Here is a 13,052-nt window from a genome sequence, read left to right on the forward strand (position 1 = left end):
TTACCTCTGAACACCTTCTTTAACTGATTTCGGTGAATAAATAGCAATTTCTCTCTAAAATGACAACCACGTTAACTCTAATTAACTGCACTTTTAACCAGGTCTGGTAATTCATTAACGTGACCTTGAGGTTGACAGCTATATTAAATATGAATCTGCTTGTAACAGATGGTTTCCGTGGTTACTGCTTAATTGGGTCACCTTAATTGACGAGAAAATTGAGGGGCAAAAAGGAAAGTCAATATAATGAAACAGTCGAGTGTGGTTCAGACAAAAAAAAAAAGTTTGATAAAATAGAAGACTGAAGAAGACAAAGAACTGCCTTCTGACTTCCGAATCTTTTAATAATGTATTATTAACACTCCGTATATTTGTACTACTACAGGACTGAGTTGTGGTGCAGCACCTCGTTAATGATCATTACTATGTTGTTTTTGTTTATTTGGTGTATTGGCCCTGTTGCCCTGTTGTTTGTACAGAATGTGGATTAGTGAGTAAACCCTTTCTGGCTTTCAGTTTGCTTTTTTGAATCCTTGGGATTAAACTGTATCCCTGCTTGGTTTGATGTGAAATCAGAAAGTATAATAAACTGCACAAGCAGGTTACAGCTTAGTTTAGATTCAGTGTAGTTTTGAATAAATAAAAAACCAAATATCTAGCTTCTGATTTTTTAGCTACTTAATAACAAATCACATCTTTTCCCAGAGACCACCACCAGGCATCACGTATACTTGCTCATAATTACTTTAAACAAAACTTAATGTACTTTTCAAGAAAAAAGTGCTGTGAACTGGTTTTCAGTACAGTGACCATATCCTGCACTAGAAATCTCCTAGTGGCACAGTGTTTTTTAACCTTCGGTAACTGGTGTTCATACGTGTGCGCACACATATACACACGCACCCACATACACACGTACAATCATCGCAACTCTGAAGATTCTGAAGCTTGTGGCCAGAAAAGAGCAATTATTTAAGTATTGAATTCTTTATTGGCAATAAGTTATCTGAGGCTGAGATTAGTCCATTAGTCTCTGCTACAAATACAGATTTTTTAATTACAGCATACTTTTCAAGTTGAAATGTGACATTGAGACATTAATATTTTTTAAGAGGAGTCTATATTGCTCATTTTAGATATTTTCTTTCATATGCGTCCATCCATGACAGAGACTGAACTACATCAGCGTAAACGCAGCTCATACCAATTGTAAATTGTGTGCTTCCCCTAGATTTCTAGCTTTCTTCAAACAACATCTAAAAACCCACCTCTTCCTGAAGCAATTAAAATTACCCAAGTGTTGTCTGTGTGATTCTTTTTTTTTTTTTTTACCACATTACCTCCTCACATTGTTTACAGGCTGATAATACGCTTGGACTGTGACCTAATGAACCAGCATCAGGACGTATTGACTGATAGACTTCACGGTACTTATGTATGTCGCTCTGGATAAGAGCTTCTGTCAAATGAAATGAATGTAAATGTCTCTTTACCAAATCACAAATAAAGGCATTACAATTTTGTGAATTCGATTCTGTATCTTATTACATTTGAATAATTTATGTACTTTTTCCTACACTGCAAAATATCCTGTGCAGAGCTTTACACTGTTCACACTAGCCAATAACTGACTGGCTGTTAAAGCCTTTAAGTCTTCTATGTGCTTTCAAGCCAACATGGGATTTATCTCAGACTAATCCAGTTCATGTGTGTGGTCACATATCAAATGAACCTGTCTGGAATTATTATAATTAGTAAATCTGACAGATGGCATCTTTCAATCTTGTCAAAGTTAAGTTTGGAGAAAAAAAAAACCTTGCAGTCGTTTTAGTTTAAATGTTGAGGTTTTTTCCATATTTCAGTAATCTAATTTATTTATTTTTTACTCCACACACTGTGCACAACCAGGATATAACCAATTCTCTAACTCCAGATCCTATATGCTTGCCTGCCCTCTATTTTTAGCTGCTAATGAATGGAGAGAAACAGAAAGCTTCAGGCCTGAGCATCAGCCTGTGAGATGAGCAAGTGAGATGTGTGACGCTGACAGTAGTGGTGGTGATGTGTGTGTGTGTGTGTATGTGTGTGCTGACAGTGTATATTGGTGTCCTTGCTGCTGTGAGACTACACGAGATAGAAAGCTCAATGATAGGAATATTGCCAAATTTGCTGATGTAACAGGAGTTTAATGGTCTACACCAATATAGAGCACCATCCTGCAATGCTCGGCTCACTAACACACACGCACGCGCGCGCACACACACACGCACGCACACACGCACGCACACACGCACGCACGAAAGAAAGAGTGCAGGAGCAAAGAGAAGATATTTTCACAAAGACATGAGCAGAGAGGTCAGGGAGCAGTGTTACAGGCTCCAGGGCGGAGGTCTGAGCCACAAAAGAAGATGAGCGAGAGAGGGGTATGTGTGTGAGTGGGGAAGAGTGTGAATAAAGAAAAGAAACACACATCTATGTGCTACATGTATACACAAGCACACACACCCCATTAATAGGTATTCCAGTCAGACAAAATCCTGTCGTGTTGACTGAAAACAGCTCTGAACTTCAGCTTCACCTGGCACAAGGTCACCTTCAGAAGCTATTGAAAACTTCTAATGAACTGTTCATGAATATTGCAGGTCTTTTTGTAACTGTCCAAACAAATATTGAGCATGCAAAATAAATGCCAGCAGCATCTCCTCTGTTTCTATGAATCCATTTTCCATTACACTAAGCAGGGTCTGTTAATCAGAGGGTCGTTTTAAATATGCTTTTAATAATAATAATAATTATTTATTTATTTATTTATTTATTTATTTGTTAACAATTCCTGATCCCTGACTGACTCTCTCACTGACAGACACAGACAGAGACAGACACACAGACACACAGACACACACAGTAAGGCTCTATACCCCAATGACAATTTGGTTTTAAAATATTTTCAGTGGGGTATAGAGCCTTACTCATTTAGCGCACAAAAGAACAATAAGGTTTAAATTATTCCGCCACTCTCACATAACACAGCAAACATAAAGCTATTAGTTCTGTGTCTGGGTAATCTCTGTTCTTTACAGGATTATATTTAAAACATAACGTTCTCATAAACAGACGACTTTATGCTCAGAGTCTCTGCTTTTTTTCTCCACCTCATTTGAACCACTCTAAGAAAATGACATACTATTAGGCACATGGAAAGTGGCCCAGAGCAAATTACAGATAATAACAGAGTGCAGCTAATGCACAAAGCTAATACTGATGTGGCTTTAAGTGTAAAATCGCATCACAACGCCACCACTGGAAGTCGGGAACACGCTGGAACACTCTCGCGTCCTGTAGAGAGGATACAGGTTTCGGAGACCCCCAGCTGAGACCCCTGACTGCTGTGTGTGTCATTTATAAGCGGGATCGGGCTAAACACCAAAATTATTCCCCTTATGTGAGATGAGAGTCCTCGTTATTAATAACGCAGCTCCAACTTGCAGCAGGCTGTGGAGATTAAAAATGCTCTTATCAATCGAGTTCCTGAAGGTACTTCTGTGGTGAAAGCAGACTATAACACAAAATGTCACCTCAGCTGAATTTTTAATATTCTCCAGAAGAGCACATTGTTCAGGTTGCCAGGACACCTGTGATGGACAGTGTCTGTCTGCTTAACATTCCCTTATTTCCCCATTAACACCCCCCTTCCCCAACACACACAGACACACACACAGCTTCTTTCTCCCTTCTTGGCTGAGATATGAAATAGGAAGTGAGAGAAAAACTGTTTCCTGTCTGTGAAGTGAAAAGCTGTCTCCTCAGATTAACCCCACACTGCTTAAAATACATAAGCCAAATTTAAAGAAGCTTATCAAATTCATGCAGCTAAATCCAAATATGAACAGGAGAGACGTGTGTAGGATAATAATAGTCATGCAAATATACAGGGGGTTGATTATTTGTGCAAATCTAAAAGTTAAAATTGACCTGTGTGAGAACAGGTGGAGGACAAACTGTGTCTTACAGACTGTGGGGAAACAAAGAAAAACAGAGACAGAAGGATTTTGTGGTCTTTAAAAGTGGTTGTGGATTGATGCGCACTGGAAGTCACACCTGTTAAGGCTGAGGCTGCCTGAAGGGTTTAAGAAATGTGCATACACACATGCGCGCACACACACACCCTGTCAGAACACTGAATTCATCTGCATTTACACAATGCCATTTTTTCCTCTCACACGCTGTCGAGACGCACAGCTGCACATGTATGAGCTGCTTCAAACAGGAAAACACAACATGTGCACATGCAGGAGTGTCCCATCTGGCATGAGTAAATGTACAGTGATAACATAATGCACATAAATAAATAAATAAATAAATAAATAAATAAATAAATAAACAAACAAACAACATACAAAGGCAAGCAAACAAGAAAAAAAGCTAAACACCTGAGTGAGCGGAGTGAGGTATGTAAAGTAGTTCTCCCTGAAGCTTAAATCATATAAAGCATACACTTAACATCGTTTCATTATAAGTTAATCGGATTGACTGGAATCATTTGCTTTGTCTTGATGATTTGTGTCCTATGTTAAATAAAAGAGCTGTGTTATGTCACGAAGAGTCAATGTCTTGCCAATAAATCACAAGTTCAAGTCCTGTGGATTTGCCAGCTGTCTGTGTCTGAGAGCAAAGAGAGTGAAACTGGGCATGTCTCTGGGTGGGAGGATGACATTACTATCTCTCCTGTCAATCAGAGTAACACTAACCAATCCTGTGTGTCTGTGGGCTCATGCATTTGGAAGAGGTATGTGTTAAGATGGCCTGTGATGGAGCACAAGTAGAAGTCCTCAGAAGTGTGTGTTAGGCTGTCATGTGATAGTGGAGAGCTTACTAGTAGCTTACTTACGAGAATCTAAATCAGAGATCGCTGGGAAATCCCATCTGCATTGGTCCAACATACAAACCGTGCAAAAGTGTCGAGCCTGATACAAATACTCAGTATGAGATCAGCTCATCAGTCTCACGTGTGGCAGAATGTTGAAGAATATATGTTTGATACGTTTTGATGTGTTTCTGATTAATAATGATGAACAGGATGATATTTAGGTCTGAACCATTGTAAGGTTACAGTATAGCACTTATCTGTGCCCGTTGTAGCGCTGTGTGAGTGGCAGTCTGTTGCAGCAGCTCATGTCATGTTGTTTATGTTTCTTATTCTGCTTTTGCACGGATAGAGTTTGAGTTCCTCGCTCATTTGCACTTGGATTAGATGATGGACTAAGAGATAGCCCTGAGGGGTACAAAGCTGTGATCAGATCAAATCCCCTCACTGATTACACTCTATACATCTCCAAACTAGACCAAAATGCCACATTATTCCCAAGTGCTGTCTGTAGTTTTTGTGAAACATTGCAGAATTTTTTGGGTCACCTACTTATTAAATAACAAACCTGCGATGCTCAGTGCATTTCTAAAAACAAATAAAAATAAAAGACTGAAAGAGAAAAACCCTCTAAGAAATGTTCCCTAAATAAATACTAAACCGTAGCAGTGCTGGGTGTCATTTCATATCATCCAGTATGCAAATGTGCTGCAATTTAATGAGTGAATATTAATATTGTACACCAATAGATTTTTTAGTGTCACTGACTGCTACATTATTAATCATAGTAAGAAGATATGCGAAGTAGTTTTTGTGGACTGAATGTTTCAGTATTCTTCTCTAACTAAAACTACTGTAACTAAACACATTTTAAAAAGAAATAAATATTTACAAAAAAAATAATAAATAAATAAATATAAAGACTGCTCTTGCTTTATCATCTCCAATCATCTAGTTTCTAGACTGATGACATTCTTAGTCCGGAGTGATAGAGAAAAGCACTTCTGTAAGGATTTTAAAAGCAGCACCACCACTGTTTTCCTGTCATGAACCTAAGCATAGATATGCACCATACACTGAAAATGCTTTCAAATACCTTCATACATCTTATCATGTATCACCTTGGAAGGAGAGATACACTCCTCTGGCACACATGCATTAAACATGAGGAACTACAGTGACATTTAAGGAGATCAGGTACAAAATCACCAGGTTAGAATGTACACGGTGTGTCTCAGACACTCGTAAACATGCATTTCTAATCATGTCAAATGAATGAACTTGGAATACAATTTTGTGCCATTATAGATTCGAATTCTTCACATATCCATGTGGACATGAAGCTGACTGAGCATGTTTTTTTTTTTTTTAAAGTAAAAGGGTGCCAATAATTCTGTCACTGACAGCGATTAAAGTGCAGCACCAGGGTGCAGGAAGTTGTTTGCTCTCCTATACCATCATTAGAAGAAATCAAAGGGGAGGCCTGTGAAGCAGAATTCTTTTCATGCAGCACCTTCAAAAGCAGCGTCCACAGTCGCATGTGACAGCACAGCTGAGATTGAGAGGTGAGATAAAGAGACAAAGATAGCGAGGCAGACAGGGGTGCAGATCGCGCACTCGGCTCACCCTCTCCAGGTGCACGCATGTCAGTAGAGATGAGACGAGATAGAGGAAAAAGCACATCTCCGAGGTCCAGCTCCTTTTCTTCTTTTTTTCCTGTGGGGAGACACTGATAGACGTCTCTGTGTCTGGAGATAATGATGGTCTTGCCGAGGCGATGAGACACGAGTGGACAAAGACTGAAGAGCAGTATAATAAAATGGACTTAAAAGGACAAATCGATTCGGAGGGGGTCGCCTATCAATATTTATGTGATCTTTCCTACATTACCCACAATGCCACCAGTGCAAATTCATCTTCGATTTTAGTCTGAAAAACTCTCTTTTCTCCTCAACTGTGCATCTATTAAACCATACAGTATAAGTGTCAACTTTCAGGTTAACGCTGCCATCAACACCATTGTGCTTGTTGTATCTGTAGATGGCAAACAAACCGAGCCTTAACTCTGTGAGCATCTGTGGAGCTTTGAGTTCAGTGTTTCCACAATTACTATAATGGATTCTCATTTGTTTAGCTTTAAATAAACGGCGAGTGAGGAAACACTCTCACTCTTTTGTTTTTAGAAGCTGACAGCTAGACATTATCTTTAACATTTGACTACTATTAAACACCATAATAAGTGTGAAAGCAATGTCCCTCTGGTGACATCGGCACAACACACAACCCTTAACTTCTCACAGGAAGAAAATAAAAATGTACACCAGCCAAAAAACTAGCAACAGAATCACTAATCACAAACGTTTCAAAATAAATCTATTTATTGCGCTTTAAGGTGGACAAAACAGCCACGTGATGTTGAAGGGATTTGTGCAATTTCGCATTTGTTTATGTGATGAATTAAAGTAAACAACAATTTGCTAAAGTCATGGATTTTTGCAATTAGGCTTAAAAGTTGTGTAATATAAAGCTGTTCTATGCTCAACTAGGATGTGCCTTGACCCAAATATATGACAAGCATCAACACACTTCTGTCCTGATGGTAAAACAAGTCTGAACAGCCATCATTTAGTCCAATCAGTAGTCTGTAGTATGGATTATACAGTAATAATCATCATCATCATCAACAGCAGCATCATGTCCTCAAACTCACAAAGGCCTAACCAGAATAAACAATTGCGTGCTTCAACATGAGAAAATCAACTAAAAGAACAAAAACCAGAAGCTTTTGCAGAGCTGTCAAACTTCTATTAGATCTAATTCACTAAAGGCAGACGAATAATACCTCACATTTTTATCCTAATTCTCCTCTGACATTTTCTAACCTCGTTTAACAAATCTCTTACACACTACAACCTTAAATACACTAATTATACACAAGTAAACAGCATAGAAAAACATTTTCAAAATATGCATGAGGAATCCAGATTTGTAATCTATGCATTAATGTGCATCGACACTTCCTCTTTACCTAATGTTTATTTCCTTTTATTCAACGCCATACATGTAAAAAGGTACGTTGTACAAGCACTCATCATTTAAGCGCTCAGCTGAAAGTGCACTTAAAAGCAAGACGAGCAAGAAGGATTTCTGTGGAATGTAAATTATTCTGAATAGCTATTAATTAGTTTAAATCACTGGGAACAAACTGCACCCACAACATTCCTGAATATAATGATAATTAGTAGTTTCATAATGACTGCATTCTCTACCCTAGCTGGTTATACTCTGTTTTCAACAACAGTGAATTACCTTTGAATGTCCAGCACAAAAACATATCAGCCAAACAGCAGGGACACCGAGTGGGGTGGACACACATCAAGTCTCATGCAGTTCTGCACACTTTATTTCCCAATTATTACTTGAGCTTTGAGACGCAATGCAACATTACCAGGAATATTTGTCCTCTCATTCTACTGCTCAGTGGTTTTAACATTTGAACTCACCTTTTATTCAGGCAAATTCACTCATGTAGCATTTTATTAGGAAAACCTCTAAACCAACTTATTCCATGATGCAATTATCTAATCAGCCAGTCATGTGAGAGCAGTGCAACGCATAAAATAATGCCGATTTGCCCCAGGAGCTTCAGGTAATGTGCGCTTCAGTCATCAGAATTAGTGATTTTAGCTTTGGAACTACTGTTGGTGCCAGATGCCCTGGTTTGAGGATTTCTGTAACTCTCCTGGGATCTCCTGCAATTTTCACACACAACAGTCTCTAGAGAATTTACTCGGTAACTCAGATAATCATTCTTTACAACTGTAGTGAGCTGAAAACCATCTCAGTATGTGCAAAATGTCAAACCTTAAGGTGGATGGTGTACAACAGCACAAGACTATGCTGGGTTCCACTTCTAACATTCCCAGTATGGAAATAAACCTGAAAAATCTGCAGGAAGTGTGTTCATGTGATCATGTCAACATGGACCAGCATCTCAAAATTCTGCTTTCATATGGTGGAATCTGAGTGGAATCATGGAGAACTGAGGCTGTTTTGAGAGCAAAGGGAAGCCCTACCCAGTGTTAGTATAGTATTCCTAATAAAGTGTTCAGTGAGTATACATAAAGAGAAAGATTTTTACACCAACCGTAGATAAAAATGAGCATTCCTCATGACCAGGGCCAAGTCAGAGTGTGTGCACAGTTATATGTGTGCATGTGTGTAATCCCTAAGGCTATATGGTGAGGCACTGAAGAACAGCAGCTGAGACTGGGCCTGTAGAGATTTCCCTGCTGACTGTAGCCTACAGCACCACCAAACACAAGCACTTGCATACACACCAGCCCTCAGAGACACTCACCCTCTCCTTTCTTCCTCGCTCTGCCTGCCCAGGTTGGAGACCTATTTTTAAAAAACCCTGAAGCTACCCATCATTACAATGCTCCCACCCTGAAGTCACTGGGGGTGTCTGTTTGCACCGCTTTTCAAGGTTAGCAGAAAACACACGAATGACTCAGAGGTGAGAATGAAAATGAAAAGATGCAAAGGGATGAAATACACACAGGCCATTTCCCTCAATACAAAAATGTAAAAATGAGGAAAAGAACACTGCCTGTTTAGAGTTAAGCTCTACTTGTCAGGATCAGTTTTTTTTCCACATTATAACACGGACCCTCTACACACTCCTACTGACAGAATTACAGAGGGACTCCTTTTGCCTCTTCAGGCAGAGCTACCACTCATAAAATTATACAGAGGGTTTTCCAGTGTGCTGGACAAAACTATAATGCTTTCATTCATATTCCACAATGAAGATGCTCAGAGACCACCCCTACAGACAAATGCATTCAAATTACCTGCACCGTGCTGCCAAATGAATCACCTAGAAGAAAATCTAATGACTTTTTGAACAGTAACTGTCCTGGACCTGAGACAGACCTCCAGCTCACATCACAGCTGCTGGTTATGCGCAGACTCAGCCACAAGTTTGTAAAGTTTGACTGAGAAGTGCTTGCAAAACCTATGTCCCCAATCAATCAATCACTGATCATCATTAATTTCAACCACTAATCACTGGCCACCAGTGTTCCTAAAAAGACTAATCACCTGTTGTCGTTGTCCCTAAAACACTAATCACTGGTTATTAAAGTTCCTAAAAGACTAATCACTTGTCATCACTGTTCCTAAAAACATTAATCACTGGTCACTGTTCCTAAAAGACTAATCACTGGCTTTCACTGTTCCTAAAAGACTAATCACTGGCTTTCACTGTTCCTAAAAGACTAATCACTGGCTTTCACTGTTCCTAAAAGACTAATCATTGGACACCATTGTTCTCAAAAACAAATTTTGTTTGTCCCATGTGTGCACTCTCTTTATTTCTATATTAACTAGTAAGCTATATTAACATTTCATTGTGTTTATTTCCCAACTACGTATTACAACTTTTTTATATGGTAACAGCTCATTCACAGAGAGATGTATTGTGTACAATCTACACAATCTTAGGCTAATAATGAACAGATTTGAATATGTGATGTTATTTAAAAAATGTCATGGGTGTCAGTGCTTTGTAGCAGACAGTATATCTGCCACCACAGCAGTGTATCGAGGAGAAAGGTTTCCTGTGTTAACATAAGCTCCGATTTTGTCTTATCACCAGAGAGAGAGACAAAGGCTGTAGAGGGAACAACTCTTACTATAACTATAGCTATAATATGAAATACCTCATCATGGAATAACTAGCAGGTCTCATTGTTTTACCCCTTGCTTCTGTTCAATTCTGACAAAACTCTGAGAAATATGTACTGACATGCAAATGACCTTCATGAATGAATAATTCAATTCAAGAGTAATTTGTATGGCGCTTTTTACAATTGACATCGTCTCAAAGCAGCTTTACGGAACATAAACATAAATCAAAAGGTTATTATAAAGAATATTATAAAGATTAATAGAATACAAAATACAAGATTGTTATATAATATATATTTAAATGTGTTTGTTTTTATTCCCAATGAGCAAGTCTGAGGTGACTCAGGTGACTGTGGTGAGGAAAAACTCCCCTGAAGGTAAAGGAAGGAACCCTGAGAGGAACCAGACTCAAAGGGGAACCTCATCCTCATGTGGGTGACACTGAAGGGTGTGATTATAAATATACAGTCTGATAAATGTTGTATTGAATAAATGAACTCGCAAATTTGTTTATGGTGTTATGTGGTGACTTCAAGCAAAGTTTAAGCTACTTTTTAAACATGTTTAGGGTTAAAAATACAATGAACCTGAGTCTCTAGCTCTCAGTAATCCAGAGACTTGGGAAGAGAACAATGATACAGGGAGGAGAAGAGTGTACTCACATCACCCGGCCAGATAATGTAGTCTCTACATGCTTTTGAAAATCCGGATACTTTGAAGCCAGGTATGCAAAATCTGGTGGTTTTTCCTTATAACGATTTCGAGGATGCATGGATTTGTTCAGTGCCATAATTCCTGTTAATAAACAATGCAGCACATTACAGAATCAATGCAAAGAACGAGATCAGCTGCTTATAGTTATTTATTTATTCATAAATCACAAAGTGACAGGCGGTTTCTGACTGATAAAAGAAAGCATGATGGTGAAGAAACCTTTAACAGACCTACAGACTGGGTCCCTTATTGACTAGTAGAGAGAATAAAGAACAGCTAACAAGCTAAAGGTCGCGCATTGCTGCAAGGCAAAAGGGGCTGAGCGTGTAAACAAGCGCCTGCGTACCGTTTAGACCCTTCTGTACTCTTAATAACCTGGGAAACAGACCGCTAGACGATGGTTCTCTCGTGGCGTCAGTTGCATTCACACGTTGTTCTCACGTTGATTGTTCCGGTTTCGTCGATAACGTCGTAAACTTGCGTCGGCGCCCAAATATGACGCAGAGAAGCTGAAAGGGAACCAACGTCCTAGTGAAAGTCTACACGTGTGTACAAGTGTATACTACTAACTGCTGCTGTTATTCGTTTAATATTTTCGGTTATGAAGCCCTTTCAAACTGTGGAAGGATCATTTATTTCATGATAAAGTCATATTTCCACTTGGGTGTCTCTCTGAGTAGCTCATGTGACTCATGGTTAGAGAGCTTTGCACGTACTAAAACCATCCAAACTACATAAGGTTTCGTTAAAAATAACCAGATTTGTAAAGCTCGTCATAACAAACTTTGGTGTTATTTTGTCAGAGCAAGTATTCCCAAAGGCTGGGGTGCCAATACTTCTGGAGGCGAGAGGATACGAGCATGTGACGTGACGCAGTTCCCCTCGTTGTGCCGAGTGTTTTGATACGTCACATGTCAATATTGTGGAAAGTGTTTTTTTTTTTTTGCTTTTAAATATTTTGGGGGCGGGGCAGCACGTGACGTCACGTGAAGTCATCCAAATCCCCATGAGGAAGTTCCCCTCATTGTTCTTAGTGTTTTGATAGTCACATGTCCATGTTGTGGTCATTTCTTATTTTTGGGGCGGGGCTGTATGTGATGTCACAGCTTGTGGCTTGTCAGAGCAAGTATTCCCAAAGGCTGGTATGCTAGGGTGCCAATACTTTTGGAGGCGAGTTCATACAGGCGTGACGTCATCCGAATCCCCGTGAGGAAGTTCCCCCCTCACTGTTGTGAGTGTTTTGATACGTCACATGTCAATGTTGTGGAAAGTTTTTTTGCTTTTGCATATATTGGGGGCAGGGATGCGGGAAAACCGAAAGGCCAGTCGGAGCACCAATTTAAAACTTTGTCCAGAGTATCGCCCTAAAGAAGCTGGCCGAGGTTTGTGTCAACCCGAAAGCTTGCCGAGTTATAATCCTCTAAATTTATAATGTGTGTCTATGGCAATAAAAAGGCCAATTTGAGACCCGGAACCATGAGAACCGGAACTCGGATAGATATAAAAGTTACAGCAACAAACTCTTGGTAAAGAGTTACTCTTGGTAAATTTTTGTCTAAGAAGAATAAGCAAAACAGAATGACCCAAGTGTACTGGAGTGAAGACCACACGATTAATCCATTGACCATTTACATGATAAGCATCACTAGAGTGACAACATTTGTTTTTGTTTTTTTTTCTTTAATTATTTTGCAAACAATATTAGCATTCAGATACATTAACAGTTGGCTGTGTAAAGTGATGGCATGAAAGCAAAAGTCCCAATAGAGCTGTGAAGACC

At 39.2% G+C, this 13,052-nt stretch overlaps 1 protein-coding gene across 1 annotated transcript in view; it reads right to left on the reverse strand.

Moving 5' to 3' along the window:
• Positions 1-11,750, reverse strand: part of mettl16 (methyltransferase 16, N6-methyladenosine) — a 33,678-nt gene extending 21,928 nt beyond the window's left edge. Inside the window, exons 1-2 of the mRNA XM_060888474.1 lie at positions 11,619-11,750; positions 11,221-11,353 (exon numbers count right to left, since the gene is read on the reverse strand). Coding sequence (XP_060744457.1) covers positions 11,221-11,348 — 128 coding nt within the window. The 5' untranslated portion in view covers positions 11,349-11,353; positions 11,619-11,750. The remainder of the gene's footprint in view (positions 1-11,220; positions 11,354-11,618) is intronic.
• Positions 11,751-13,052: the final 1,302 nt, after the last annotated feature.

Source organism: Tachysurus vachellii, chromosome 15, assembly GCF_030014155.1.
Source record: "Tachysurus vachellii isolate PV-2020 chromosome 15, HZAU_Pvac_v1, whole genome shotgun sequence".
Classification (NCBI taxonomy): Eukaryota; Metazoa; Chordata; class Actinopteri; order Siluriformes; family Bagridae; genus Tachysurus; species Tachysurus vachellii.